Source organism: Sebastes fasciatus, chromosome 6 (assembly GCF_043250625.1).
Source record: "Sebastes fasciatus isolate fSebFas1 chromosome 6, fSebFas1.pri, whole genome shotgun sequence".
NCBI classification, from domain to species: domain Eukaryota; kingdom Metazoa; phylum Chordata; class Actinopteri; order Perciformes; family Sebastidae; genus Sebastes; species Sebastes fasciatus.
Genome location: NC_133800.1, coordinates 23,025,327 through 23,051,758, shown reverse-complemented (window position 1 = coordinate 23,051,758; position 26,432 = coordinate 23,025,327). Strand labels below are relative to the sequence as shown.

Here is a 26,432-nt window from a genome sequence, read left to right as displayed (position 1 = left end):
CTCTGTTTCCTGTGGATTCAGAGACAGATTAGGGCTGCCCAAGTAATTTGAGTATTTTGCTACTACGCAGCCACAACATTGAGATATTAGAAGTGCTCTTTTGAGCGCTTGCAAATGTAGTTTGTACCATATCAAATGTGTGTCTGATCGCTCTAATGTAATGTGCCCTGCAGAAAGGCTTGCTGGAGGTGTTATATGAGATATTCAGGCTCCCCGTGCCCATCGTAACTGAAGACTTCATGGAAGCTCTTCTAAGTGTTGGTGAGAGAAACATCTTTTGTATCTTCTATGTGGCCTTGTATCATCATGACAGAAAGTATACTCCATATTTTTATACTAAAATGTTTTTGTGCTATTTCAACCCAGATAAGTCCATATTTTAGAAACACGGTGTAAAAGCTAATGTTTGCTCTGGTCTTCCTCAGACCCAGCCAGGTTCCAGGACACCTGGAGACTTTCTGATGGGTTTCTTGCTGCTGAGGCCAAAGTCATCCTACCCCATCGGGCCCGCTCTAGGTGGGAGATGATATGAGAGAATAGAGATGGTTAAAATAGTCTGGTGTTTACATGAGCCATGCAATGATTTGTTTTCTGTTTGCTTCATTAGGCCTGATCTGATGGACAACTACCTGGCATTTGTTCTTTCTGCCTTCATCTCCAGTGGGCTGTTAGAGGTGAGCTGATACTAAGTTGTTTGTTTTGCTCTCTGATTGTATCGTGTTACAATTTGACACCATGTTGCTATTAAATCATATCCTCCCTTCTATCGCCACCTTTGTCTCTATAGGGCCTTGTCGAAGTTGTGACCAGTAGTGATGATCAGCTCGCTGTGAGAGCCACCATCCTCTTGGGAGAACTTCTACACATGGTAATATTAAAATGGTGAAAAGTATCTCCGACACTTTTATTTTGAAAAGCTGAATTTCTTTAACACTGAAGAAGGAACCAGTATTTGTGCTTGTGTGTCCCTGCAAAAAAAACCAACATTGCATCAGTCTGGAGGATTTCTGTATTTTGAAAAGCTGCCTGCTACAACCGAGTGATTGTGATTCTAACACTAAATGCACCTTCTCTTTTTACTCCACCCGCTCATCTCTTGTTTAGGCAAACACCATCCTTCCACATTCCCATAGCCACCACCTGCACTGCCTCCCCACCCTCATCAACATGGCCGCCTCCTTTGACATCGCACAGCAGAAACGACTGTGAGTACACTCAGAGACATGGCTTACAAAAATCACAGTCAGTCCTACCAAGTGTATTTACCAGAACTACATTATATATTTATCTCTCATAAAGGTACACTGATACAGTAGTGCTGTTGTAACAGTGAACACAGTACAGAAGTGAACTACGTACATTACTGATTATTAATGTATGTTAATCATCCCCCAATTTTATTGTTGTTCCAGTCGGGCAAGTGCAGCAGTCAACAATCTGAAGCGTTTCCATGAGAAGAAGAAGAAAGGTTTGAAACCACACAGTCTTTACCTGGACCACATCATTCGCAAGTCTGTGTCTTCACACAACCGCAGAGAGACACACTCACGGGTCCACCGGGACATCTATGTCATTAAGGTAAATGTGAACATGCTTTTCAGATACTACCCTCCGGACACAGCAACAGATTAAAGTAGTTCAAAGGAATGCATTTTGGGAAATATATTTATTTTCCATCTTACCCACAGGTGATATCGAATTCATTTTTGTGCGTTCAAAGGTACAAAGGTCTGGTATGTGTTTAAGGGGAAACGGCTATTAAAACAGATGTTTTAAAGAAATGAATGGAATTGGTGCAAAGCCATCAGAGTTGAACATTATTATTATTATTATTATTAGTAGTATTATTATTAGTGCTTCTTATTTTCCACCGTAAAAAAACATCTTTATATTACTGTTTTTTTTACATTGTCAAATCAATGTTTTCTGTGTTTGTGTTCAGGACACAGAAGAAGCACTGATGCTGAACCTGAGAGACAGTCACATTCTCAACCATAAGCAGAACCTGGAGTGGAACTGGTTGCTGATCGCCACCATCCTCAAGGTCAGGATGTTCTCATGTTGCACCCGTCACAAACCGGCTCAATGCATGTGACAAAGAGAAGAGACCAGTCAAGTTAAAGCACCTGTATGCCAATATTTCTTTTCCTGTATGATGTTTAAATGTTGTGTTTTCTCTCCCAGTGGCCACATGTAAACCTCAGGAACAACAAAGATGAACAAATGCACAGGTACGTCTCCTTCATATCATCAGTGCAACATTAGAAAGAGTTTGCTGTATTGTTTTAACCACTTCTTTGTCTTCTGTGTGATGCAGGTTTGTGCGGAGGCTGCTGTACTTTTATAAGCCCAGTAGTAAACTGTACGCAGGGCTGGCGTTGGATCACCCAAAGGCCAGACAACTCACTGTGGTTGGCTGTCAGTTTATTGAGTTCCTCATGGAGTCAGACGAGGTTAGAGAAGCGTACACGTACACACAAAAAAACAATTTTTTTACCTTTTGTCACTTTCTAACTTGCCTCTCCTGTCTGCCTCCTCTCTCTCTCTCTCTCTCTCTCTCTCTCTCTCTCCTCCTCCTGCTGTCACCAGGATGGCCAGGGCTACCTGGAGGACCTGGTGAAGGACATGGTGTCGTGGCTCTCCTCGTCCTCCGGGCTGAAGCCTGAGCGCTGTCTGCAGAGCAACGGCCTGCTCACCACACTCAGCCAACACTACTTCCTCTTCCTGGGGACGCTCTCTGCGCACCCACAGGGAGTCAAACTGCTGGAGAAATGTGGCCTGTTTCAGTGGTGAGTGTGTAGACATACAATATAAGACTTTCAGAAATGTTTGTTCGATAAATTGACATATTTTATTAATGTTCTGTGACTACTTTTTTTGTTTTCGCAGCCTGCTGAATCTGTGCTCTGTGAAGAACCAGGATGCTGTGTTGAAACTCGCTGTGTCCACACTGGACTACAGCAGAGACGGTCTGGCCAGAGTGATCCTCTCCAAGATCCTCACTGCTGCTACTGATGTAAGACAGCCACAACAACAAGACAAGCAAGAAAAATACATATAAAGCAGTGATAGGAAAAGCTGTTGTCAATTCTGCATCGTAATGTCTCGTCTGTCTTCCACAATGCTTCTCGTCTCTCTGAGCAGGTGTGCAGGTTGTATGCCACCAAACACCTCCGTGTGCTGCTGCGTGCGAGCGTGGAGTTCTTTAGCAGCTGGGGCATGGAGCTGCTGGTCACGCAGCTTCACGACCACAGCAAGGCCGTGTCCATGGAGGCCCTGGACATACTAGACGAGGCCTGCGAGGACAAGGTGACTGCTTTGAAGTACCGTCAGTACAGTAGAACCGAAGTGCTGTTTGTCGGATTAGGATGTAGGGATGTCATGATACCAGAAACGTAGCAGTCGATACCAATACCAGTGAAATTCCACGATTCTCGTTACCAATTTGATACCACAATAAAAAAGTAAATCCCATTCCACATACACACTTTATTACTGGTCGCATACTGCTTTTTTAGGAAGTTAAACAGGTCATATTTCCCTCTCTATTATCTATTTTATATTGCTGTGAAAAAATATTGCATTCTCACCAAAAACTATATTTTACAAGATTACATTTGAACACATCATAATAACGTTAGAATTTACCTTCGCCCAATACTCATACACTAAACAGAGCCTGAACACATCATAATGGAAATCGGCAGGACCCGCCTGCTAACAGCTAACGGGAAAAATACGGTGTGTCCCCTGGACGCATCCATAGTGAGTCTACTGCGTCCCAAACACAGTTTCCATCGTTCCGGGACGCCGTTAGTCTTGAGAAGAAAATATCACATTTTCAGAATTTTGGCATCGACTTGATACCAACGTATTGGTTCTCATGATGAGGATGCATTCTTCACTCCCTTTAAATTACTATTTTTTACTTAAATAGTGTTAATTGATATATCAATATTAAAGTGTTGAAACACAATTAGTTTTGAGTTGATGGTGTTTGTAGGACAGTGGCGTTGTATGTCCACGCTTCCTGCTGTCTGACTCGGTATGTTGTGCTGGTTCACAGGCCAACCTCCACGCTCTAATCCAGCTGAAACCAGCTCTGTCCCACCTGGGAGACAAGGGCCTCCTGCTGCTCCTCAGGTGGGTGTTTACTGCAACAGCACTGCTTACCACACGTGGCTTACAGTATATGATATGTTTCAGTCTTTTATGTAGTCCTTCTTGAATAAACTGTACGTCTTGTTTCTGCTGTTTAGGTTCCTGTCCATTCCTAAAGGTTTCTCCTACCTCAATGAGAGGGGTTATGTCAGCAAACAGCTGGACAAATGGCAGAAGGTATTATCAGGATATTGGCTACTATATTATAGTAGACAAGACAACACGCTAACAGAGCTTTTTGTTATACTCTTTGACCTAAATGCCTCTTTGATGGCAGGAATACAACCTGAAGTACGTGGACCTGATAGAGGAGCAGCTCAACGAAGCGCTAACAACCTACCGCAAACCTGTTGATGGAGACAACTACGTCAGACGCAGCAACCAAAGGTGAGATGCTGAAGTCTGTCGTCACCTCACAACGAATAACAGGACACGCTAAAGAGTGTGTGTGTGTGTGTGTGCCTAATTTCTCTGGTTTGTGTCTCCAGGTTACAAAGACCAAATGTCTATCTCCCTGTGCACTTGTATGGTCAGCTGGTCCACGATAAGACGGGCTGCCATCTATTGGAGGCTCAGGTAACTGCTTCAGCTTATCTGTTTCATTTTCTACAGTCATGTCTCTGAGGAGCAGTGGGTCATGCAGATTTATAGGCCTTTCTTCCTAATGTCTGTCTGTTTTCCCGTTTGTCTCCAGAGTGTGGTTCCTGACCTCAGCTATACGGTTCGCTCCCCGATGCTGGACACCTGGGAGGGCATTAAACAGCTGAAGGCTGCTCTCTGGGCCCTGGTCAGTATCATTTGCTATCACTTCATGTCACCTCAGTTACTCTGTCGCTATAATAATAATAATAATAATAGTTCCAAAGAGATGGCTTTGATGGCTGTGATGTTGTTTTCCATGCAGGGCAACATTGGCTCTTCAAACTGGGGTCTGAATCTCCTGCAGGAGGAGAACGTCATTCCTGACATCCTCGCATTGGCTCAGCATTGTGACGTGCTGTCAGTACGAGGGTAAGCTTATCATTTCCAGTTTTTACCAAAAAAAACAAACATTTAAACTGATGTTCACATAGACTTTATGTCCCAAAAATGTTTTTGTTTTGTTTCTCCTGCAAGAACACAATGTTCTCTGGTGGTGAGAAAACAGAATATAATTGCATTAAATTACTGAGGAACTTTTAACTGGTTATGAAAAAGTCTCAATTTTATACTGATGCCTCTTTATGACCTACATAAGTAAACGAGATCATCAGCGAGAAGATTGGCTATTCCTATGTGGTTATTCTTAATGCTTGTCATCGGTGCCACCGGATCCGATTCCGCGCAATCAGACGTAATCATGCAAGTTCACCAGAAACTCCTTCAGCTCAGACTCCAGCAGGGCCTCCGGCAGGGCCTCCGGCAGCGACCAGCCCACCGCAGAGAGACCCAGATCCGGCTTCGCTGCCGCCTTCGACCTGCAGTCGGACCTCCTGCGGGAGGTGGAGGTGGGAGCCAGCACCGACACCACGCTGCTGGAGGCCCAGGCCGTATCGCTGGGTCCGCCGTAGGAAAGGAGTCACAGGAGAACCAGAATCAGGACTGAGTGGGGCAGACTGTCAGACTCTGCCGCAGTAAAATTAGAGGTTTTCTAAAAGGACTCTGGTGCTCGGAAACCATACCGCTTTTTTCCACAGGGAGCACCAAAATCAACACAAAATGAAAGTTCCTAGTAGCCTGGTAGTAGCTTTAATAAACAGTGAGGAGTAAAAACGCAAAACATTAAAATGAGCTACTTATGATGCTGCAGATCAGCAAGCCCCTATTAGATTTTTTAAATAAATTGTTTCTAATTTAAAAAAATAATTGACAGATAAACGGAACCCTATAAATAATTAAGTGTTTTTTGTAAATAAGCATTTTCTACTGTTTTAGCACCAACGTTGCTGATGTGGGAACTACTCTGGTCCCGCAGTCTTAAGGATATGTTTTAGGTTTTTTGCCTTCAGCTGCCCCCTCTTTTATTCAGCTACTTTTAAAACATGTTAGCGTGTTTACTAACCGTCCTCTCCCATACCAACAGGACATGTGTTTATGTGCTGGGCGTCATCTCCAAGACCAGGCAGGGTTGTGAGCTGTTGAAGCAGTACGGTTGGGATGCAGTCAGACACAGTCGCAGGACGCTGTGGCCTGTCACTCCAGAAGAGGTCGACACACAACTGACCTCTGAACTCTCCTCAGTACCGAGCACGCTCAGTCTGAACTCTGAATCCACCAGCTCGCGCCACAACAGCGAGAGCGAGTCTCAACCAAGTACGTAGGACTTACTTTGTCTATGCCAGGATTTATAGACAGTCAGGAAAGTCTCCACTAGTTGTATTTATGATGTTCCACCATCATAGTAATCAGGTGTTTCTGATTAGCCCCCTTATGCTCCTATTGTGTTCTTCCTTGTGCTCTCAGACATGTACATCCTGGACGATGACAAGTGTGACATTGTGGACCAGTCAGACGAGCCCTCTTTCTATCTACACTCCAAACCAGTCAAGGACCGCAGCCCCTTCACCATCCTGGCCTCCACACGCTTCGTTCGCACTCGCTTCCTCAATTCCCTGTCCCTCCCCAGCAAGAAGCTGCGCTCCACCAGCGACCCCAAGAACCCATCGGGCTCTCGCACCCCTACTGACCTCAAGACGGGGAGTATGAGGCGGAACAGGACGGTGACGGAGCCGTCTGTGTACAGCCCAAACCAGGACGTCTTCACCCCTGTGTTCAATGGCAGAGGAATGCCCAAGAGTCCCACAGTCAGCCTGGAGACGTCCTTTGTCGGGACCAGGGAGGGCTCAGAGGAGCAGCTCGTGGATGGCAGGCTGGCCAGGGGAGGAGGCTCAGGCCTCGGACTAAGTGGTCTAGCAGGGCACGGGGTCGTGGAGCACCCCAGCCGGGAGAGGGAGCAGAGCAGCCGAGAGCGTCTAGCGGGAGACGGCGGCTCCTCGTCTAGTGGAGGCAATGTGGTAGGAGGCGGCGGAGGTACTCAGTTTAAAAGCCGCAGCCAGAGCTTTAACACGGACACCACAACCAGCGGCATCAGCTCCATGAGCTCCAGCCCCTCCAGGGAGACCGTTGGAAACCCCGAGAATCCCGAACCCGAGCCGGACTCCTCTGACTGTGTGAGCCTCAACACAGTGGTGTCAGCCAAGACTGTCAAAACGCTCTCCTCTCTCACGCCCCAGGCTCAGACCAACCACATGTCCACGTCGAAGTCCTCCACCGTCTCTCTGGTACCGCCCGGCTCCTCGCACACTCTCCCCCGCCGAGCCCAGTCTCTCAAGTCTCCCTCGGTGACCACCATCAAGAGCCTGGCCGACTGTAGCTTCATGTACACCAGCCCGCGAGACGCGCTGGGCTACGCCACGCTGAAGAGGCTGCAGCAGCAGAGGATACACCCGTCTTTGTCTCACAGCGAAGCGTTGGCTTCACCAGCCAAAGACGTGCTGTTCACCGACACCATCTGCATGAAGACCGGCAGCCTGGACTCCAGATTAACGCCTCGCAGGTAAATCACTACAGGAACGATACGACAGAAAGCATCTGTATCTATTGTTCTTTTGTCTACATGGGTATGTTTGTTGTTGCATTAATGAAAAGATTTACTCATCGTCTCCATTTGTGCTACTGTAGCTTAAGCAGCTATGTGCCTGGGGTAGGTTTTTGTCTTCTGTCTACTTTGGCAATGACAGGTTTGAGTGTGTTTCCTGTACACCTTCTATCTGTCTGTCAGGCTATCAGATAGGAGGGGTACCTGTCCGGAGCCCGACGTCTTAGATCCGTACCGCAGGGTGTCCAGAACATTCGCACCGCGGTGGGTGGACCTACCCAGTGTCCTCCTAGAGAAGAGTAGAGATGTAGCTTCTAGCACAGATCTAGACATTATGCCCTAGCTGCTTTTACTTTAGTAGCAACTACGGCTCTTTGCCTGCAGTTGTTTAGCCATTGCTTTGACTCCCCGTAGCCCCGTAGTGTGAATAAGCCCCATGTAGATTGGTCAGTTGTTGGTTGTTCCCTCCTCTTAGAGATACTGTGTAAATAGCACACAGGTAGATACAGGTGCCATATAGATGTGGCTGTACTGTTTGCTATGGCATAAAATGTTTTTTGATTGTCAAATTGCTCATGCATGTTCAAATAAAGATGGGTGATGAAATGTAGACGGACAGGACCAAATATAGGGAAACATGTCCGCTAGTGTGAGGAGTGTTTGAGAATGGGCTCTAGCTCTGACACCAAAGTGTCTAAGTGGAAGCACATGAGCTCCTAACTCTCACTGTATATTAAGTTATTATTATTTTACCCATAATAGTTAATTGATAATAACTTTAAATTGCAGGTGATAGATTAACAGTCTTGCAGAGCATTTAAATCTCCTTCTATTGAAATTTATCTGAGGAAAAATTCATCAATTAAAGATGGAGTCAGTGATTCTGGAGAAAGACTGATATTTGAACTCAACACCAAAACAAATCTAAAAAAAGTCATAAAAGTTATAGTATAGTACGTCGAAAAAAGTAAAAAAAAATAAGTCATAGTATGTCGAAAAAGGTCATAAAAAAAGTAATAATATACTATGTCGAAAAAAGTCATACTATAGTATATTGAAAAAAGTCATAGTATAATATGTCTAAAAAATTCATAATATAGTATATCTAAAAAAGTCTTGGTATAGTATGTAAAAAAAAAAAGTCATATTAGTCATAATATAGTATGTCGTAAAAAGTCATAAAAAAGTCATCGTATAGTATTTTTAAAAAAGTCATGATATAGTATCTCGAAAAAAAGTAATATTATAGTATGTCGAAAAAGGGCTGTGTATGAACACTGGACACAGAACGGCAACCAGCAGACCGTGAGGAGATAATCGCCGAATTTGACAAAAAGTGTATTGGATTAGAATCGCCGACTCCGCCTTTGATCAGGGAATTAATTTCATGATTAACCTATGGATGGTTTGGTCTATGAAAGGAGAGAAAATAATGAAAAATGTGTATCACAACTTCCCAGAGCCCATGGTTTGAATTGTTTGTTTAAACAATTATGTGAAACAGAGATAAGCAGCAAATCCTTTAGAAGCTTGAACCAGCAAATTTTTGATAGAATTCTTTAAAAATAAATAAATCGAAATATTAATAAAGTAGCAAGTAGCGGGGTTTTGTCTTCTGTCTACGTTGGTAATGACAGGTGTGAGTGTGTTTTTCGTGCACCTTCTATGTCTGTCAGGCTCTCCGATAGGAGGGGCACCTGTCCAGAGCCCAACGTCGTAGGGCCGTACCGCAGGCTGTCCAGAACATTCATACCGCGGTGGGTGGACCTACCCAGTGTCCTCAGTAGAGATGGATCTCCTAGCACCAATCCAGACAAATGTGTCCTTGCTCTAGCTCTATGCCTGCAGTTGTTTAGCCATTGCTTCGACTCCTGTAGCCCACATAGTGTGAATAAGTCCCATGTAGATTGGTTGTTCCCTCCTCTTAGAGCTGCAAACCTACATACTTTGATATATATTGTTATTGTCCAGTAGAACTATGCAGTTAATTAGTAGTAGTATAAAATATTAGGTCATACTGACCAGCTCTAACCTCTTTTTCTTCTAATGAGTTTCTGCCTCCATTTAAACTCTCATTGGGTATTTTTTTTATGTGTGAAGCTTTAGAATACTGATCCTTGGGTGCTTTAGTGTATTTTAAAGCTATGCCAATAGGTACTTTGCTTTTAAGACGGTGATATCACACTTTGGATGCACTCTACTGTGAGTTTACCTGTAGCTGCTGCAGTGTGTCGGGCTTTAGAGCCCATTGTGACCCAACTTCCTTCTCACTCTCTGCTCACTAAGTCTCTGTGCTTTTATCCAACATTTATTCCTCATGTTCCTTTTTCTGTCCCAGTCTCTCCCCCCGGTTCCTCTCACGCGCCTCTCCTCTTGCCCTCCCTAGGTTCCTGAAGGCTCTTAGCTTTGCCTCTCTGGATAAAGAGGAGCTACTCAGTCCCATCAACCAAAGCACTCTGCACCGCTGCTCCTCAGTGCGCTCCATGGTCTCTAGTGCCACCTACGGGTGCAACGACGACTATGTCGGCCTAGCGCTGCCCATGGACATCAACGACATGTTCCACATCAGAGACTCGGCCTACTTTCAGCAGAGAATCAGCCCGCCGTCGGAAGAGCGGAAGCGCTTCCTCTTTGGCGACGGAGATGGTGACTTTAAATTATTAAATGAAATCACAGAAATGTGAAGAAGAAAAAGAAGATTGTGGTGTTTGTGCTCACTGTGGTTTTTCCCCTCTGCAGGCGATCGCCCTGCTCTCCCAGCACTGAAGCAACAGTTCAGCATCTCCGAGCTGATTGTGAACCGAGGTGACAGCCAGAACCACACGGTAGGTTTAGACGAGACGGGACTGCAGGAACACACCGAAGAAAACTGCCTCTACTGTGTAGGAGCCAGCGTCCTCGGATACCCCACACAGCCACAGATCAACAGCACACACCCTCGGACAGGTGAGCCCACACACACACACACACACACATACAATGGGTCATTCGAATGACTTTAAACTCAGCGCAGAATATAACAATCGTTTTTTTTCCTCCCAGACTTCGTCGACTTCCCGTCATGGGGAGGGCAGAGCGGCCATCGGCTGGAGGTGATGCCTCAGTCCAAGTTCTCTGGGGTGTCGGGCTGCAGCGACGCCGCCGTGTCACAAGGCTCGGTCTGTAGCACGCCCACACCTGCTGACATTGTCATAGGTAAGACCACGAGTAACCATGTGTGTTTTTTCCAAGACCGTGTCAGGATTTCATGTTTTACACAACAACAAAATACACGTTGCATTTGTAAAATGACTTTTTTTGTTCCCTTATCGTTTCAATGAAACTGCTGTAAAATGTATTTCATTCTTACTGTCACAGTTTTGTCATGACAACAAAATTTCAATATTACATTAGTTCCGCAACAAAAGTATTTTGCTCAGTGGTACTGCTGTATTTTGTATTTATTGTGGTGAATGTCGAATATTTATAGGCAGCAAGGCGATATCAGAAGACGGCCCCGCCTGCCGAGTCTTGCTTAGGAAGGAGGTGCTCCGCCTCATCATCAACCTCAGCTCCTCCGTAGGAACCAAAGGCCACGAAACGGGACTACTGACGTAAAGCTCCCCTCTTTATTCTATGTACAGTTTTTGAGATGCATGTTCAATTTCAGAAGTTTTTTTCTTTTTCATGGCCTGTTAAATTTCTCTTTTTCCTGCAGGATAAAGGAGAAGTTTCCCTACGCGTTTGACGACATCTGCCTGTACTCCGAGGTTTCCCACCTCTTAGCCCACTGTATGTTTCGCCTGACCTCAAGGCGTTTCATACAGGAACTCTTCCAGGACGTGCAATTCATGGCGGTAAGACATTATCTCTCCTCCCCCCGTTCCCATACATTTTCTGAAACTCTTTGTCTTTGCTATCCCATGCATTACATTCCTCTTTCCTTTTTTTTCCCCCAGATGTATGAGGAGGCCGAGGCAATCCTGACGAAGCTACCAAAACCCGTTGAAGAAGATGGTGACCCTCCTGCAGAATCCTGATCATCCTCCCCCTCGTGTTCCTCGCACAGCCTCCCCGGTCCTGTCCCCCTACAAACATGGAAAAATAAAAAAAAACGACTGAAAAAATATAAAGTTGGGGAGGCGCCTGGCATGTTTCTGTTGCTAAAAACAGAGCCCAATAGCCAAGGAAGGAGAAGGAGGAGGCGGTCGTCGCTCGCCTCTATTGGAAAACGAAGGATGTCGGTATCTGTAAACAAAATTTCACCCGACACACCTAATGCTGTTTAAGACTTTTTTTAACAGGAAAAAGGGGGAGCAGTTTAACCAAATACTGTTTTCAGATGGGTCGGCAATCTCGAGCAACACTCAATAACACATCGACATAATGCTAAAGGACAAGTTGGATCATTAAGACAAAGACTCACGTTGTGTTTAAAAGAAAAAAAAAAAAAAAAAGATTCTATCAACATTTTCTCTCTTTCCAGAGGTGGTGTTTTTCTGTAATGAAATGAATAAGGCATGTTGTTGTGTCTACCCAGTGATTCCTCAGACCCCCGCGTTCTTTTTCTCCTTTATGAAACAAAAACACTACAGAAGGGTCCTGCTGTTTTTAAAAACGTATCTGGAGCCTTCCCGGTTCATATCCCACCCCGACTTCTGATCTGTTCTAGCCAGATAACGTGCTTTTGCTTCTCTTTGCCTCACCACTTCCTACAACCTGTAGCCTCTTGTCAGCACAGACAGCCAATTACTTTTTCTATTTCTTGTATCTCAGACAATCAAACATCACTAGTATTGTATTTTCTAAAGCACTATATAATAATATGCCACCCTTACACAGTACATGATGAGAATAGCATGTAATTTAATGCTAGTTTATGCCATCCTTTACTCGCTTAGGACCTTTTTAATGTTTTTCTTCAGCCATCGCATTAATAGTAAGCTCCTCAGGAGGTGGGTTGATCTTTTTGGAAAGATGCTCAATTGTACAAGTTATCTGTAGAATGATTCATTACAGATTTAGTACCTAACTCTGCTCACAAACCTGCATAAGCCCAGCAGCTACCCGACTCTATCCCTTCTTACCTCTGTGCTTCACCTCCACTGCATGTGCAACAAGCATGGCAAAGTTGTATCGTCACCTTAAACGTGTTTCTTGCTTGTAAAACTTATAAAAAAAAATAATAGGTTGCCATTACATGCTGCCATTACATTGTAGGAATAAAATTCCCCCTGAATCTGTTTCCACAATGCAATATCACTGTCTGTCATTGGCTGAGACGGAGGGGGGGGCGGTGTGATGACTTAAAGGATTTGTAAAAGGTTTCCAGGGAAACGGGGGATCTCTGTTTCCATTGGCTTGTTTTTTGCTATAATGCTGCTACACACAAATGGACTCATAGAGAGATGATTCATAGATCAGCTGAGTGATCTCAGATCCGATCTATTTATTATATGTCTGTACCATAGAGTGAGCTCAACCAGAGAAGAAAAAAAAAGTTATTTATATTTTTTCCTCAAGACTGTATTATAATTTAAAAAGTTTTTTTTTCTTTCTTTTTTTTTTTTTTGCCTGAATCGTGGTTTCCCTTGTATAATGTGTACAGTATGTTTTTGGGGGCATTGATGACCTAAAGAAACATACAATCCTATCAAAGGGATGCATTGTTAATAAAACAAAATTTGAAATACCCAAAATGTTTGACACTTTGTTCATTTATTTTTCATTTGTAACTTATATCTGAATTTACTCATACACTGGGCATGTCTAAAAAAAAAAAAAAAAAGTATTTTATTTCAGATATGACAATGAAGAACCTCTGACATGTATATTGGGACACAGTATTTCTCATGACCAAACAAATACTTTGTGTCACAAAAAATGGAGCGAATAGGGGGAAAAGAAATATGCTTTTAATAATTACATAAATAGAAACAATTGCATTAAAGTGTCCACCGCTGAATTAGCTTAAAGGCTTTATTGGATGCCGCAAGGGCAAACAACAGGTGGTACAAATAAAAACATCCACAAACTAAAATCTGCATAATTTATTTAATTACACACACAAACTTTCAGTCATAGACCCTTAAGTTATTTATGGTACAAAAAGAATTATGTAAAATTATGATACCAAATGTTTAAACACATTTAATATTTTTCACTGATTGCACATTTTACAGCAATGCCACCATACTGCTATTGAATAATATGAAAAGCTGGAGTGTGTGTTCCTTTAAACCAGTCAAAACAGTGCTAATGTGAAATATTAACATTCAATACAAAAAAAATACAAATTGACTAATTCAAGAATATTGGTCAACTTCCTGTCCACAGTTGAACAAGAAAGCTTCAGTGCTTGTGTAGTTTTTCACATGTCCAGACAGGAAAGGCTTGATACAATAGTCCACTCTTGCATTGCTCAGAAATATTGCACAGCTGCATGTTGTTGTCTTCAGTCCCACCGGCCCATTTCTGATTGAGGTACATAGTTAAGTTAATGATTTCCATACGGAGCCAAATACTCGACTCCTTGTTTGCTCTCTCTGTCCTTTCCTGTGTCCATACTTTTCAGTTTGTTATAGAGGTATTCACTCATCAGAGCTTAAAAAACAAGCTTTGTTGTTGATGCTCAGAAACAGTCTATTCTCTCCTCTTTCTCCTCCTGTTGCTTCTCTATAATGTGTGACGGTCCGCTGGCGTCTGTTGGGTCCTTTGCGGAGTTTGAGTCTGTGTCCTGTTTTATGTCATAGCAATCAAAGCTCATGTTGTCATACACTTGTCTGATGTTGTTTCTCAGCTCCAGCTCCTTGGCTTTGTCCTGCTGGAGCTGCAGCAGCACTGCTTTATTCACACCAGGACCTGAAATTATACAAAAATGTTGTTAGAAACTGTTTCATGTCTGCAATCACCCTAATGAGCTCAGAGAGGAGCCACAGGCTCACCTGTGCTGTTTAGAGGCAACTAGGCACAGGTAAGCCCATCTGCACACAATCAGTGCTCCTATAACCAGGAGGGGAGGAGGAAGAACATCCCCTGCCTTCATCCAGTGTGTCTAAAACCCACTATTTGATAATCTTGAAGGGGAAATTCATCTAAATAAAGTCCCTTTTTGGACGAACATCCTGGCTCTCTGTCCCTGATTCTGGTAGCCTCATGTCCGATGTCTAAATGCTTCAGCCCTCGCCGATTTGGTCTCCTAAACCAATATATTCTGTTTTAATATAACTCTTTAAACCTCTTTGTTGCATACATAAACCAGCACCTATAAAGTACATACCAAAGTAGCTGAGCAGCACAGGGAGGAATATGAGTCCATGAGCCATCCCCAAAAGCGTAATGACCAGGTTTAATCGGAAGAAGAAGATCTGGATGAGTTGTGCTTTGGCAAAGGCCAGGACAAGGATGCCTGGCAGGTTGGTCATAGCAACGCCGGCAAACACCTGCAGGGTACAAACAAACATATTTAACAGCTCTTACCGTGTGTGTTCATTTAAACAATCAACTGTGAATGTTTATTTCTCAGATTCCTGCTTTAAATGTCTGCTTTGGATTGCCTTTTAGTTTCACTTACCGCGCTGCCCATGTTGGCCGTAGCCTCCTTAGCTCTTTCTACATGTGTGGGCTTAGTGCTGAGTGCAAAGGATCTGGTCATATGAGACACAAACTCCACAGAGATGCCCACCGCCTGCAAACAACACAGAGAATGTAAATTAGTAAAGTAAGAAATGACCATAGAGTTTAATGGTGGTGATGATGTGGATTGTAAACATCTTGCCCTACTGAAAACTAAGTATTACATCACAGATTGTCTACAGGACATGGGAAAAAAATATAAAAGGAACATTCCAGCAATTTAGTATTGCACTTGCATAAAGTTGGGGGACTCAAAGGAGAATAAAGATTTAAAAAGAACGGTTAAAATTGGAGCATCAGAGGCTAAAATATCCAAAACTGCTGCATCCTACATTTCCCATAATGCAACTCCATAGCATCTTTCAGTAAGCAGGAGCACCCACATCTTTCAGACTCCTCGCCTCCAGTTTGGAACGCAGGCTTTCTGTTATAAAGCCTCTAAACCCAAGTCAAGATAACCCTGATGACATCACCATGACATCATCAGGGTTGTGTTTTTTTTCCAACTTTAAAAAGCTCCCTCTAGAGCAACAGAAGACATTATACATCTTGTCTTCACAGGATGAGTAGTGCTCATCTAAACTTCATTTGTAAAAAATCGGTGGAGGGAGCTCCGTCACAGACGTGTTCTTACCGTGACCAGATTGATGAGGGCCACCGCGTTGTAATCGATGCCCCACAGCGTCATGATGCCAACAGTGTCCACGGTGATCATGATTATGGTGATTAGGTTGAGCAGACCGGAGCGCAGATCCAAGCCCAGCAGCAGGCAGCACACCATGAAGGTCGGCAGCAGACACAAGGAGATGTTGAAGAGGCCCTCTGGCACAATGGTCAGGTACTGCTCATAAAATACATTAGTCACCCTGCAGGAAGGAAGGAGGGAGGAAAAATAACGGTCAGAGATAACAGACTGCATATAAATAATGAAAAGAGCTCACAGAGTTGTAGGAGCAAGAATAGTTCCAGTATGATATGGAGTACATACGTGTAAGGAAATACTTCAAAGTCAGGTGAGGTGCCTGGTATTTCCCTCATCCCCATTGTGATGTTGTGGGCCAGCTCTCTGGCCTTCTGCAGCGCAGCAGTGAACTCCTGAGAGTTGCTTAAAGGTGTGTGGTAAGCCATGAACCGAGTGGCTGTGAACGCCGGGAGGAAAAGGTTCAGTTACTGTACTGTTACTATTAAAAGAGATCTTTGACTGATGATTTGAGATGACTTTACCTATAATTTCTCCACTGTTATCTTTCACCACAGCTTTGTCATAGGCTCCAAGACCGCTGTTAAAAGAGACAATAAGTAGTGAGAATGTTGTTTTCATGTGATGTTTTTGTGTGTATGTTCACGCTATGATACACACCCTTTGGGGCACTGCAGGTCGGGCCTGTTACCCAGGAAGTCAGGGAGGAAGCGGTTGAATTGTTCCACAGTGGGCCTGAGGACGCCGTCTGCAGGAATCGCCATACACTTCCGGGGGCAGAGGAAACCAGCTGTTGAGACATGGAGCGGAGTAGGTGTTAATAAAAGAAGGATAATGTCTTAAAGGATGTGCGTTAATGTGGTGATTCTCACATTCGCTTGCAGGACAGAACTTTCCAGCGTTTGGACCGAAGGCGTACAGACGGCAACATCTGGATCCGGGGTTCAGCCAGTCAATGAAATCATCTACCCAGGAGTTAGCAGGAATAGCCAAGTAGGATCTACGGATCACATCGTCAGTGGGTTACAGGAAGGCAGGAATATAAATGTCTGTCTTAAAGGATAGGACTAGTGATATTTTATATCTTTCCTATAGTCATTAAAGCCCATGAAAAGACCAAAAACAACAATGCGTTAGTCCGTCCATTAATGCTTACTGAGACTGAGATGTAAATCTTTAAAAACAGGTCACAAATATATAGTTTAGTTTCTTTAGAAGTCTCAGTAATTTCCTAAAATAGCTGGGCACTGTTTTTTAGCGAATATTACTCAACAGGAGTAAATGCATTTGTCGGGAACTATTTTCAGCCGTGCATTCACACACATTTGGTTTGGTGCTCTGATGAGTATTTACGGCAGCAGGATGGTGTGTGTGGGATAGACTCAAAAGAAAATACAATGCCCATGTTAATTGTCACAAAGAAAAATATCAGAGACTCATTGATGTGTCTTTAATAGGCTAGTTTTTGGACAACAATGGAGCTCTATGGCACAGTGGAATAAGCTTTACTATACTTTGGCTACACAGACAATAGCCGACTTGTTGAGTTTGGCCTTTTCATGGGATTTACTGACAATATGAAAATATAGAATCAGCCTTAAAGGAATGATTTGACCTTTTGGGAAATACGTTTATTACATGCTCTTGCTTTGCACAGCTTTTCAACAGTCTACAGTCATGCTAGTGGCTCTGTAAGGCTGTGCATGCACCCAGTGACAACGTTATCATGCTGACTTTCTTGACAGTTAGATAAGAAGATTTATACCACTTTCTAAAGACCAGAAACAGGGGGAAGCAACTAGACGCACAGATATGATCTTTACATCTAACTCTCGTCTCGGCAAGAAAGCAAATAAGCGTATTTCCCAAAATGTCAAACTATACTTGTAACTTTTGACAGTGAAACTCACACAGAAGACCATTTGAGCTAATTTTAGCAAGCATTTGGAAACTAAACTCTTCCAGTAAATTTAAGATAAGATAAGATAAGATGTTCCTTTATTAGTCCTACAGTGGGGAAATTTGCAATTTAATACTTTTCTTATCCAGCATCATTGTTTTTTTAGTCTTACATCTTTCACTTTTCGTCCTGACAAATCCCCCTTTATGAGAAGAGCTTTGCTGTTTGCCAGGTATCAGTAAGTAACTGATAATGCAAATGATAAATTTGCTCCATGATTCTTCTTATCTCCAGGAAACAAACGTGTGTTGTAAAAGAAAATCCCTCTAACCGTCACTATCCCCTAGCTGATAGGGATACTATCATAATGACATGTCTGATGTGTCACAGTGATCAACAGGTAATATAATTATTTACTGTAAATGTTAGGATACTCCTATTAATCATCCTGGTGGTCATAACCATAACACAATGGTTTGAATAGAACACAGCTAGTAATTAAAGGGGATGTTTTGGGTGTTTGCTCTCTATGCCGATCAGTTAGAGGCACCCTTTATCTGCTCATGAGGCGTTCATGTAACCGAGTTCATCATTAACTGATCTGATTGGCAAGTATGTAAGAGGTTGCTTCTATGATATCAGCAGGTTCAAGGATCTCTCAGTGTATAAATAATAATGTGAAGGACAAAGGCAGAGAACCACCCTGCACTGAGTTTAGCTGAGCAGCCACATGTCTAGTAAAACGTGCACAACTTGTCTGAAGGCCTTATACTTTCTCCTGTCCAGATTATGAAAATTAACAAACTCACAGTTCAGGGTGGTTGGTGGCGTACTGGATCTTCTGGGTTAGCGAGAACTGATCGCAGCCCACGCTGGAGCAGGTTGCATTCATGCCCGCCACGGTGGTGAAGTTGAAGCCCCCTTTTGTTACAAAGTAAACAGGGACTCCAACCTCAAAGTATTTGTACAGGTACTGGAAATAGTCCAGCATATAAGAGCCCTGCACCAAAAACAGAATCATCTTTGTAAGGTTACATTGAAAGAGGAGTGGGCACGCGTTAATTTATATATATTTATATACTGCAGTGCTTACTGACCCGAGGCATAGCCAGCTCCTGATCCAGACCCACGGTCACATTAAACATGAAGAATAAGGATGCACAGAACATGAAGATGAAAACCACCATCTGAAGAGGACACAGGACAGAATGTATTTAACAAGTATGAATGTCACTGCTTATCTTGGATTTCACATTAAAGGTACACCAGAGGTCGATGTTTTGTGTTATAGCTTAAGGGTGAGTAGCTTTACCACTATGATCCTGGTGTAGCGGTTCAGTAGAACAGGGGCGTAGTATTTCCTCATGAGGGGCAGCAGGAAGCCCTCGTTTGGCTTGTCGGGAGGCTGAGTCGACACTGTAACGCAGCAGAGCAGTTCACAGCGGTTGTTGTCTTGGCGCCGGGCATCCAGGGACAGCAGCGCCACGAAGGCTGTCATCTGGAGGATGAAGTCCATGAGCACGGCTAGAGCAGCGTACAGAGCAAAGGACTTCACTGCTGGCATGGTGGACAGGGCACCTTGGGTAGCAGAGCAGACACAGTTACAGATTAATGTATCGTATAGAAACATAATGGTCGCTTCTTAGACACTGTATGTGCACAGAATTGTATTGCTTTGCTCATGTATTTTTCGCAAACAAGTTCCTACCTAGAAAGAAGCAGATAGACTCGGAGAGACTGCACAGGAGCATGCTGGGAGCTACGTTTCCAAGGACACGACCAATGTGCTCCTCTCTCTTCTCTCCGGGCCTCCGCACATCTCTCTGCGAGGAAGGAAGAGTAGGTTAACATGACTAAAGATGATGCATATCTTACAAAAATCACAAAATACATGCGAGTATACACACCTGGTACTCCAGAACAAAGATGAAGATGTTGTCAGCTCCGACAGCGAGCACCAGGAAAGGTACGACCTGCAGAATGACCAGCGAGGAGGGGATGCCGATCCAGGAGTACAAGCCCATGGAGGCCAGGACAGAGCAGCCGACCACCAGGATCCCACCCAGACCCACCAGAAACTTGGAGTCCACCTGCAGGACGCAGAGATGAGAATCCAGATGAACATTCAATTCAGTGATGCTTTTCTCTGTACCATATCTTTTACTGTATCACCTCTTCTGCATTGTCACTTCATGGCCAATAAACCTATGTAGAGATAAGCGCTGACGTAGCCATACTAATGCGGCCTCTCCTTATCATGTATGTGATAAGTACTGTTTCGTCAGTTTTACTTTCTTGGGGAGGCTTATCCTATCTCAGGTATGTGTTGTATACCTCTGTTTTTTTATAGTAAAACAACATGTTGTGTAGCAACAGCTTTACAAGAGAAGGAACACTTGAACATACATCAGCGTGATAAGAGATACTTAAAATGACAGAAACCATCTCTGGGAAAAATGTATTCGATGTGTACTTTGACTTTGACCATGTCCCATCCGCTAACATGGAGGGGGCGGGATTTATGACCTATACTGCAGCCAGCCACCAGGGGGCGATCAAGATGTTTTGGCTTCACTTTTGGGGGAGTCATCATGTCGTCCATCTTTATATACAGTCTATGGTCTGGACCAAAGTACTGGACTGACCAACCGCAGGTGGATAAAAAAAGCTGAGTCATGTGAAATACTGCATTATAATAAAGGTAGACATTACTCTCTGAAGTCTTACCAGTATGCGTTTCCATGAAGAGTACTCCCCCAGTGCCACAGCAATGTACACAAAGATTACAGCATAGCTGATCATGAAGATGGGGATGTCCTCTGCTGTTGTCCGATTAATCTCATCTTCCAGGGACCTCTGTAGACCGAGGGTGGGGGGGGGGGGGGACGGACCAGAGACAAGAAAAGGATTAAAAGTTAAAATAGTGAGGGGATAGAAGAAAGAGGAGTTAACTCAACACGCCTCTTGAAAAAGCTGTGACAGATTCCATATTTCACTGTACCTCTGCCATGTATGCAAAGGTGAATTTGGCGGCCGGGTTCTTCTGGTAGTCCTGGACGATCTTAAGAAACTCTGTCTCCCACTGCATAGCCACTTTGAACTTGGGGTTGCTGCGAGCGTAGTTGTTGAGGGAGAAGGTCATGATGAGAGCCTCAGCATTGGTAAAGTCATCATCTGGGGAAAGCAAGCATATAATGTTCAAGTGAGTCACCCCTTTTTGTGTTCATTGTGCAGATATTTCACGCGTAGACGATGGTGCTGAAAGCTACTCACTCTGGTAGCCTCCCACAGCCAGAAAGGAGAAGACTGGACCTCCGTAATCAGCCATGCAGCTCATGCGTAAACCAGTGATGTCTTGAAAAGACAGGGGAGAGCTTGAGAAGAGATGGGAGAAGAGAAGGAAAAGTTATGTTAAAGTTCCTGAGAAATCGATCAAAGTTTTTTTTTGAAAGTCCATTTGATGAATCCTTACTTGAGGCAGTAGATCAAGTGGTCTCTCCAGTCCACCACTTCCAGGTTTGTCGTGTTCAGCACAGCGCTAATGTTCTCCAGGCTGTTCTGGAAGTACTGCGTCAAACTGTTGACTGCACAGTCCGTCAGGGAAGGGTCGGATGGGTTCAGCGGTGCGAAACACACATCCTTCAGACTCGCTGTGCGATTCAGATCCTCTGACCAGAACTCAATGTTCTAAAAATGGCATAGAAGGGGCAAAGTCAAATAGAAGTCAAAATCATATGGTGAACATTTAATGTCGATCGTCAACTTTGATTCTGGGCTCTTTACCTGGATTCGTGTCTGGAGCTCCAGGAGCTCAATGACGAGATCTTTAGATATAATCCCGCTGAAGTTCTGTGGTCCAAACACTGAAGAGTCGTAAATGTGGCCTTTTCTGCCCGGCGCGGTCAAGATCAGCTGGTTCGTCCTGAAGAAGGGGTCGAAGTGTGAGTCGTGGAAGTCTTTCTCCTGGCGGGCGCGGCTGTTGGGAGCAGACCACAGCTCGACTGGGTCTGTAGTGAGCTCAATGTCCTTGAGGCCAGCAGAGAAAACAGCCACGACTACAGCCGACAACAGGAGCACCTTGAATGGAGATAACATTTTAACAACTGAAACATGTCTTCTTCATATGACAACCTTCATATGACAGCCGCTGTTCAGCAAAAGTTAGACTTTTCAAGTAAAACAACAAAGCAGAGGTCTGTATCAATGTCTGCTATTATGTATTATTCTTTTGCTGGTAAAAAAATTCTTTGGTGAAACTAACCGTGAGAGGATAAGTGGCCATGAAGGTTCCCCAATGTCGAAACTCCTTGCTTAGGAAAGCTTGAGCAGCCATGCTGTTCCTGTCGACGCACGTCACCTCTGACGGATCAACAACCCGCTGAGTCACATCATTACTGTTCTGGTCTTTGCCTTTCCCCATTCTCTTCCTTTTCTCTTTATCCTCTCTTTTCTGAGACCTCACCAAGTAAGACACGAAGAGGTAGAAAAGGAAGGCAAATAACAGTAGACAGAGTAAGATGACGGATATCACGAGAAAGCCGTCTGTCCCCAATAGTCTGAAGGGACCGGGGGGCAGTTGGGGAGGCGGCACCCTCGGGCACGACTCTTGGCAGTCCTGGCAGGAGCAGACCTGACCTCCGGATGGTGTGGTCTCGTTACACATCAGAGCATGTCCACTGTACGGAATCACACCCTTGGGTAGTCCCTCAGTGTCTCCCTTTTTTATCAGGCGGAAGTCGATGTCCAGTGGTGCCAGGCCGTTACCGGAGTTTCCCTGGAAGTCGTACCAGCGTTGAGGGTTGCACAGCTTGGCGCCATAGCGACCGCACATGGTGGCGATGGCGAAGCCTCCAGTGGCGGGGATCCTGACATTTTTGCATGACTGGAAGGCGGCGTCTGAGAAGGTGGTGCTGAGGAATGCCTGGTAAGCTACCACGGCCTCCCTTGTCTTGTTCGTAAGGATGTTGGTGATGTTCATGACCTTTGTGACTTTTACTGTCTGGCTCTGGCTGGGGCTGCAGGTGTTGATGCAATGCAGGTGGGCAAAGTTGTCAGAGCAGGAGGGGCAGCGGATCAGCACCGCCTTGGACAGGCTCAGACTCATATCCAGGGATTTCAGCTGTTTTAAGGAGCAGCAGGCGAACGTGTTGCCCTCTCCACGGTCCAACATGGGACACACCTGCAGCAAGAACAGGTGCTGTTTTATAAACTGGAGGACTCAAACACAAGCTGACTTCTTGCCAATGAATACTTTTTAAATTAATTCTTAAGAATAGACAAACATAAGAATAAACATATGCTTTATTCAGTCTGATCTCTGCTTCACTTAAAGGTGCTAAATGTGAGATTGGGAGCATTTCTATTGCCTCCGCACGGCTCTCAACATGGCGACAGCTGATCCGGTGTTGTGTCAAAAACTGTTTCCTCATCGATATGTGAACCAACCCTTATCCCTAATCCTAACTTCCGAGGGGGGCGCTATCATTTTAACACTCTTCGACGGGGATCAGACATCGACATAACACCGGCGGCCAGCTAACAGTGCTAACAGTGCTAACAGTGCTAACTGTGAAAATAACAGCAACAGTGCTGACAGAGCTAACAGTGTAAATCTAGGGGGGGAGCCGGAGGGGGGGTGCTACGCTACGCGGTCGTGACAGCATTATCAGCAACCATGCAGAGCGACGGCCATGAGCTAGCCAGTGGGGCACGCTCACATGCACGAAAAGGCACGCCCACCCGGCTATGTCAACAAAGCATGGAGAAGCTCGGATTACAACACACACAGAGGGAGAGAGACTTCATTCTCTGCTCAGGTAGACATTACTCCTCTATATCTTGACATAGCAAATAGTTGTTTGCTGCTATATTAATGATCTGGATATCATAAAGAGCACCCTTAAACACTGAGCTAGGGATAAGGATCTACAGACCTGTTTGAGTTTCTTGTAATGTTCCCCTGTGAGGGCTCTGGCAGGGCTGTAGTTCAAACAGGGGACCAAAGGAGGGAGGAGAGGTGTTTCTACCGAGGGGTTACGACCACACTCCTCATAGAAAGTGCAGTAGCCCGGCTCATGTTGGGCCTCTGACAGCACCTGCACGGAAGGAGTTGTCAAAAATAATCACAGTAGGGAAAATCACATAACACTGCAGATACTGTAAGTGGAGAAGAAGACTCTTTATATGCTATATCATAGTTCTTAAGTATATAATGTACAGTTGTTGGCACTACTTTGCATGTTTCTCCATATCGTTTACTGAGGAACACTGTAGTCAACATAAATACAATAATATAATAATTACAATGAATAAAAAGTTTAGTGTGTCATAACTTGACTCATGACTTAAGGGCTGTAATGGCTACTGTCTCCTGCCTCGTCAGCTACTTACTGCCACCTTGCAAGACAAATAAAATGTTCAAGTAGGTTCAAATTCAAATATGCTGCATGTTCAACAATCCACATCCGTGGCTACAGAAGATGATAACCACATCCAAAAATCAATTACAATTGATACTTTTTTTTCATATTAAAGTAAGTCTTTAATTATTATCTTTCCATATTTAACTAAACTTTATATACTAGTAAAATGGACCCGTCATATGGCCTTCACTGTTAGACCTTCCCGGTCCATTAGTATTTTTAAAATCCGTCTAAAGCCTGGTATGTTTACTTTATTTTTTTTGTATGTTCGCATAACTATTCATTAATGTATACAATTTATTTTACGTCTTTGTAACAGGACTATTTGGACAATTGTTCAATCATGCTCTATAAATACATTACACACATACATAACTTGAGTAAAAAAAACAAAAAACTGGTTAGCCAGACACAATGCAGACTCTTGTAAAATGTATTCTATTTTAATTTCTAAATTATGACAAAGTGCGTTCATTTATCCAGGTGTGACATCAACCAAAACCAAAAAGACTACAAATAAATCCCTGGACCCTTCAACTGTAAATTTCATAATTATTTACTAGGAAGAAATGAAAACATGTTTAAGAACGTCATCTTTTAAAGATTCCCACCAGTATATATTAGATAACTTAATATAAATAAATTGATTTTATTTGTATATTTTGTATGGAAGATTTGAAATACCTAAATAAACACACATATAAAGTGACATATTATATAATTAAATTGTATCTATACATACAAAATAATTACATATTACAATGTGTATTGTATTGTTTTTATTTAGGCATTTAATATCTTCCATACATTGAACTAACAACCACAGAAGACGTTTTATCTGAGGAGACATTTATCTAAGAGACTTACTGTCATGTCTCGTCCCGCTCCTTAGGGTTATGTGTTTTATTTTCTACAATATGCAGTTATTATTTCCTGTGTTACTTTCAATTTTATTTTGTGTAACTTAACTCTCCTCTCGTTTCAAATACTTCACTTCCTGCCCTTGTGTGTCTCCCACCTGTGTGATTACCGACCCCTCCCTGATTGGTTTCACCTGCAACTAATCATCCTCACCTGTACCTAATTAGCCTCACCTGCTCCTAATCAGCCTCACCTGTTTCTACAGTAATCAGCCTCACCTTCCCGGTGTAGTCTGGGTGTTTCCTTGTCTCTGTACCAGTTTGTGTTTGTCCCCCCAAGTCAAGCGTCCCAGCCATTTATACTGTTAGTGTTCCTGGTTTTTCTGAACTCAGCCTGTTTTTCCCTTATCCTTGTCGGCTCTGGTTGCCCTTATCTGACTGCTCACCTGTGTACAAAACCTATTTTTGCAAGTCGTCCTGTTTTTGCTCTGTGGGTTTACCGGTCGTAACACTTACTAATGCATGAATACTTCTCTAACCTTGGATGCAAATACGTGACAAAGCACTGGAATTTCACTTTTGCTTTGACATTTATGTTGCTTTACTGCCAAAAACAAGTTTAACTGTAGTCCTTTTGTGATTACCAACATCTGGATCAGTCTTTACAGTTTAATCACAACACTTCCTTATATCTGTAAGTGATTATATATTTTTTTTAAGTGTTAAAATTACAAAAGCAGTAACATGAATTCCTCTACTTTTCAATCCTGGTCAAAGATCATACCCTCGCTGGAGAATAAAGCACAGTGAGGTTATTATGCTGTTGGCTGAAACAAGTGTACAGAGTTCAGATTAGAGTTACAAAACTCAGATACAGGTTCCTTAACAAAGAAAATGTACCATATCATCTTACCATACAAGCCAGAAAAGTGATCAGGGCTGCGAGGCGGACCATGATTCCTGAGAGTCGATCAAGCAACAGAAGAGACGGGGTCCTCGGGCACAGTATGTAATGGAGTGTTTGTTATTCACTGCTGCCCAATTGTAATATACATTAGACAAAGTAAGAGAGTGAGAGACAGTCTCTCGTATTGTCTGTCCGTCCGTCTGACAGTGTGAGGGTTGGAGTAGGAGAAACATCATGACATGTACAGTGTCACCACTCCTGTGATGTCACACCTTTCTTATCTGGTCTGAT

The 26,432-nt window shown here is 43.6% G+C and overlaps 2 protein-coding genes across 2 annotated transcripts in view; one reads left to right on the top strand and one right to left on the bottom strand.

The window, feature by feature from the left end:
- The window catches only part of LOC141769466 (rapamycin-insensitive companion of mTOR-like), a 23,091-nt gene extending 9,675 nt beyond the window's left edge, over positions 1-13,416 (top strand). Inside the window, exons 12-37 of the mRNA XM_074638551.1 lie at positions 174-261; positions 426-516; positions 608-674; positions 788-868; positions 1,105-1,205; positions 1,413-1,578; positions 1,943-2,044; positions 2,185-2,231; positions 2,318-2,453; positions 2,590-2,789; positions 2,890-3,016; positions 3,145-3,309; positions 4,067-4,143; positions 4,260-4,338; positions 4,439-4,548; positions 4,650-4,737; positions 4,856-4,948; positions 5,066-5,172; positions 6,224-6,453; positions 6,604-7,696; positions 10,125-10,384; positions 10,478-10,684; positions 10,781-10,933; positions 11,208-11,331; positions 11,436-11,574; positions 11,677-13,416. Coding sequence (XP_074494652.1) covers positions 174-261; positions 426-516; positions 608-674; positions 788-868; positions 1,105-1,205; positions 1,413-1,578; positions 1,943-2,044; positions 2,185-2,231; positions 2,318-2,453; positions 2,590-2,789; positions 2,890-3,016; positions 3,145-3,309; positions 4,067-4,143; positions 4,260-4,338; positions 4,439-4,548; positions 4,650-4,737; positions 4,856-4,948; positions 5,066-5,172; positions 6,224-6,453; positions 6,604-7,696; positions 10,125-10,384; positions 10,478-10,684; positions 10,781-10,933; positions 11,208-11,331; positions 11,436-11,574; positions 11,677-11,757 — 4,212 coding nt within the window. The 3' untranslated portion in view covers positions 11,758-13,416. The remainder of the gene's footprint in view (positions 1-173; positions 262-425; positions 517-607; positions 675-787; positions 869-1,104; positions 1,206-1,412; positions 1,579-1,942; positions 2,045-2,184; positions 2,232-2,317; positions 2,454-2,589; positions 2,790-2,889; positions 3,017-3,144; positions 3,310-4,066; positions 4,144-4,259; positions 4,339-4,438; positions 4,549-4,649; positions 4,738-4,855; positions 4,949-5,065; positions 5,173-6,223; positions 6,454-6,603; positions 7,697-10,124; positions 10,385-10,477; positions 10,685-10,780; positions 10,934-11,207; positions 11,332-11,435; positions 11,575-11,676) is intronic.
- npc1l1 (NPC1-like 1) lies at positions 13,417-26,432 on the bottom strand. Its single transcript, XM_074638552.1, has 21 exons — positions 26,148-26,432; positions 23,886-24,047; positions 22,214-23,131; positions 21,736-22,029; positions 21,425-21,639; positions 21,226-21,326; positions 20,954-21,126; positions 20,680-20,808; positions 19,860-20,042; positions 19,661-19,775; positions 19,265-19,530; positions 19,050-19,139; positions 18,762-18,952; positions 16,925-17,052; positions 16,713-16,842; positions 16,577-16,632; positions 16,341-16,491; positions 15,987-16,218; positions 15,291-15,404; positions 14,997-15,159; positions 13,417-14,578 (listed from the first exon to the last, which is right to left on the bottom strand). Exons 1-21 carry the CDS (start codon positions 26,187-26,189, stop codon positions 14,349-14,351), a joined length of 4,083 nt encoding a protein of 1,360 aa, XP_074494653.1. The 5' UTR covers positions 26,190-26,432; the 3' UTR covers positions 13,417-14,348.

Coding starts and splice junctions, on each gene's coding strand:
- npc1l1 (XM_074638552.1), bottom strand. CDS start 26,189: ATGGTCCGCCTCGCAGCCCTGATCACTTTTCTGGCTTGTATG. Junction 20,809..20,953: donor CCTTTGCATACATGGCAGAG/GTACAGTGAAAT, acceptor CTCGGTCTACAG/AGGTCCCTGGAAGATGAGAT. Junction 16,633..16,712: donor GACCTGCAGTGCCCCAAAGG/GTGTGTATCATA, acceptor CTCTTTTAACAG/CGGTCTTGGAGCCTATGACA.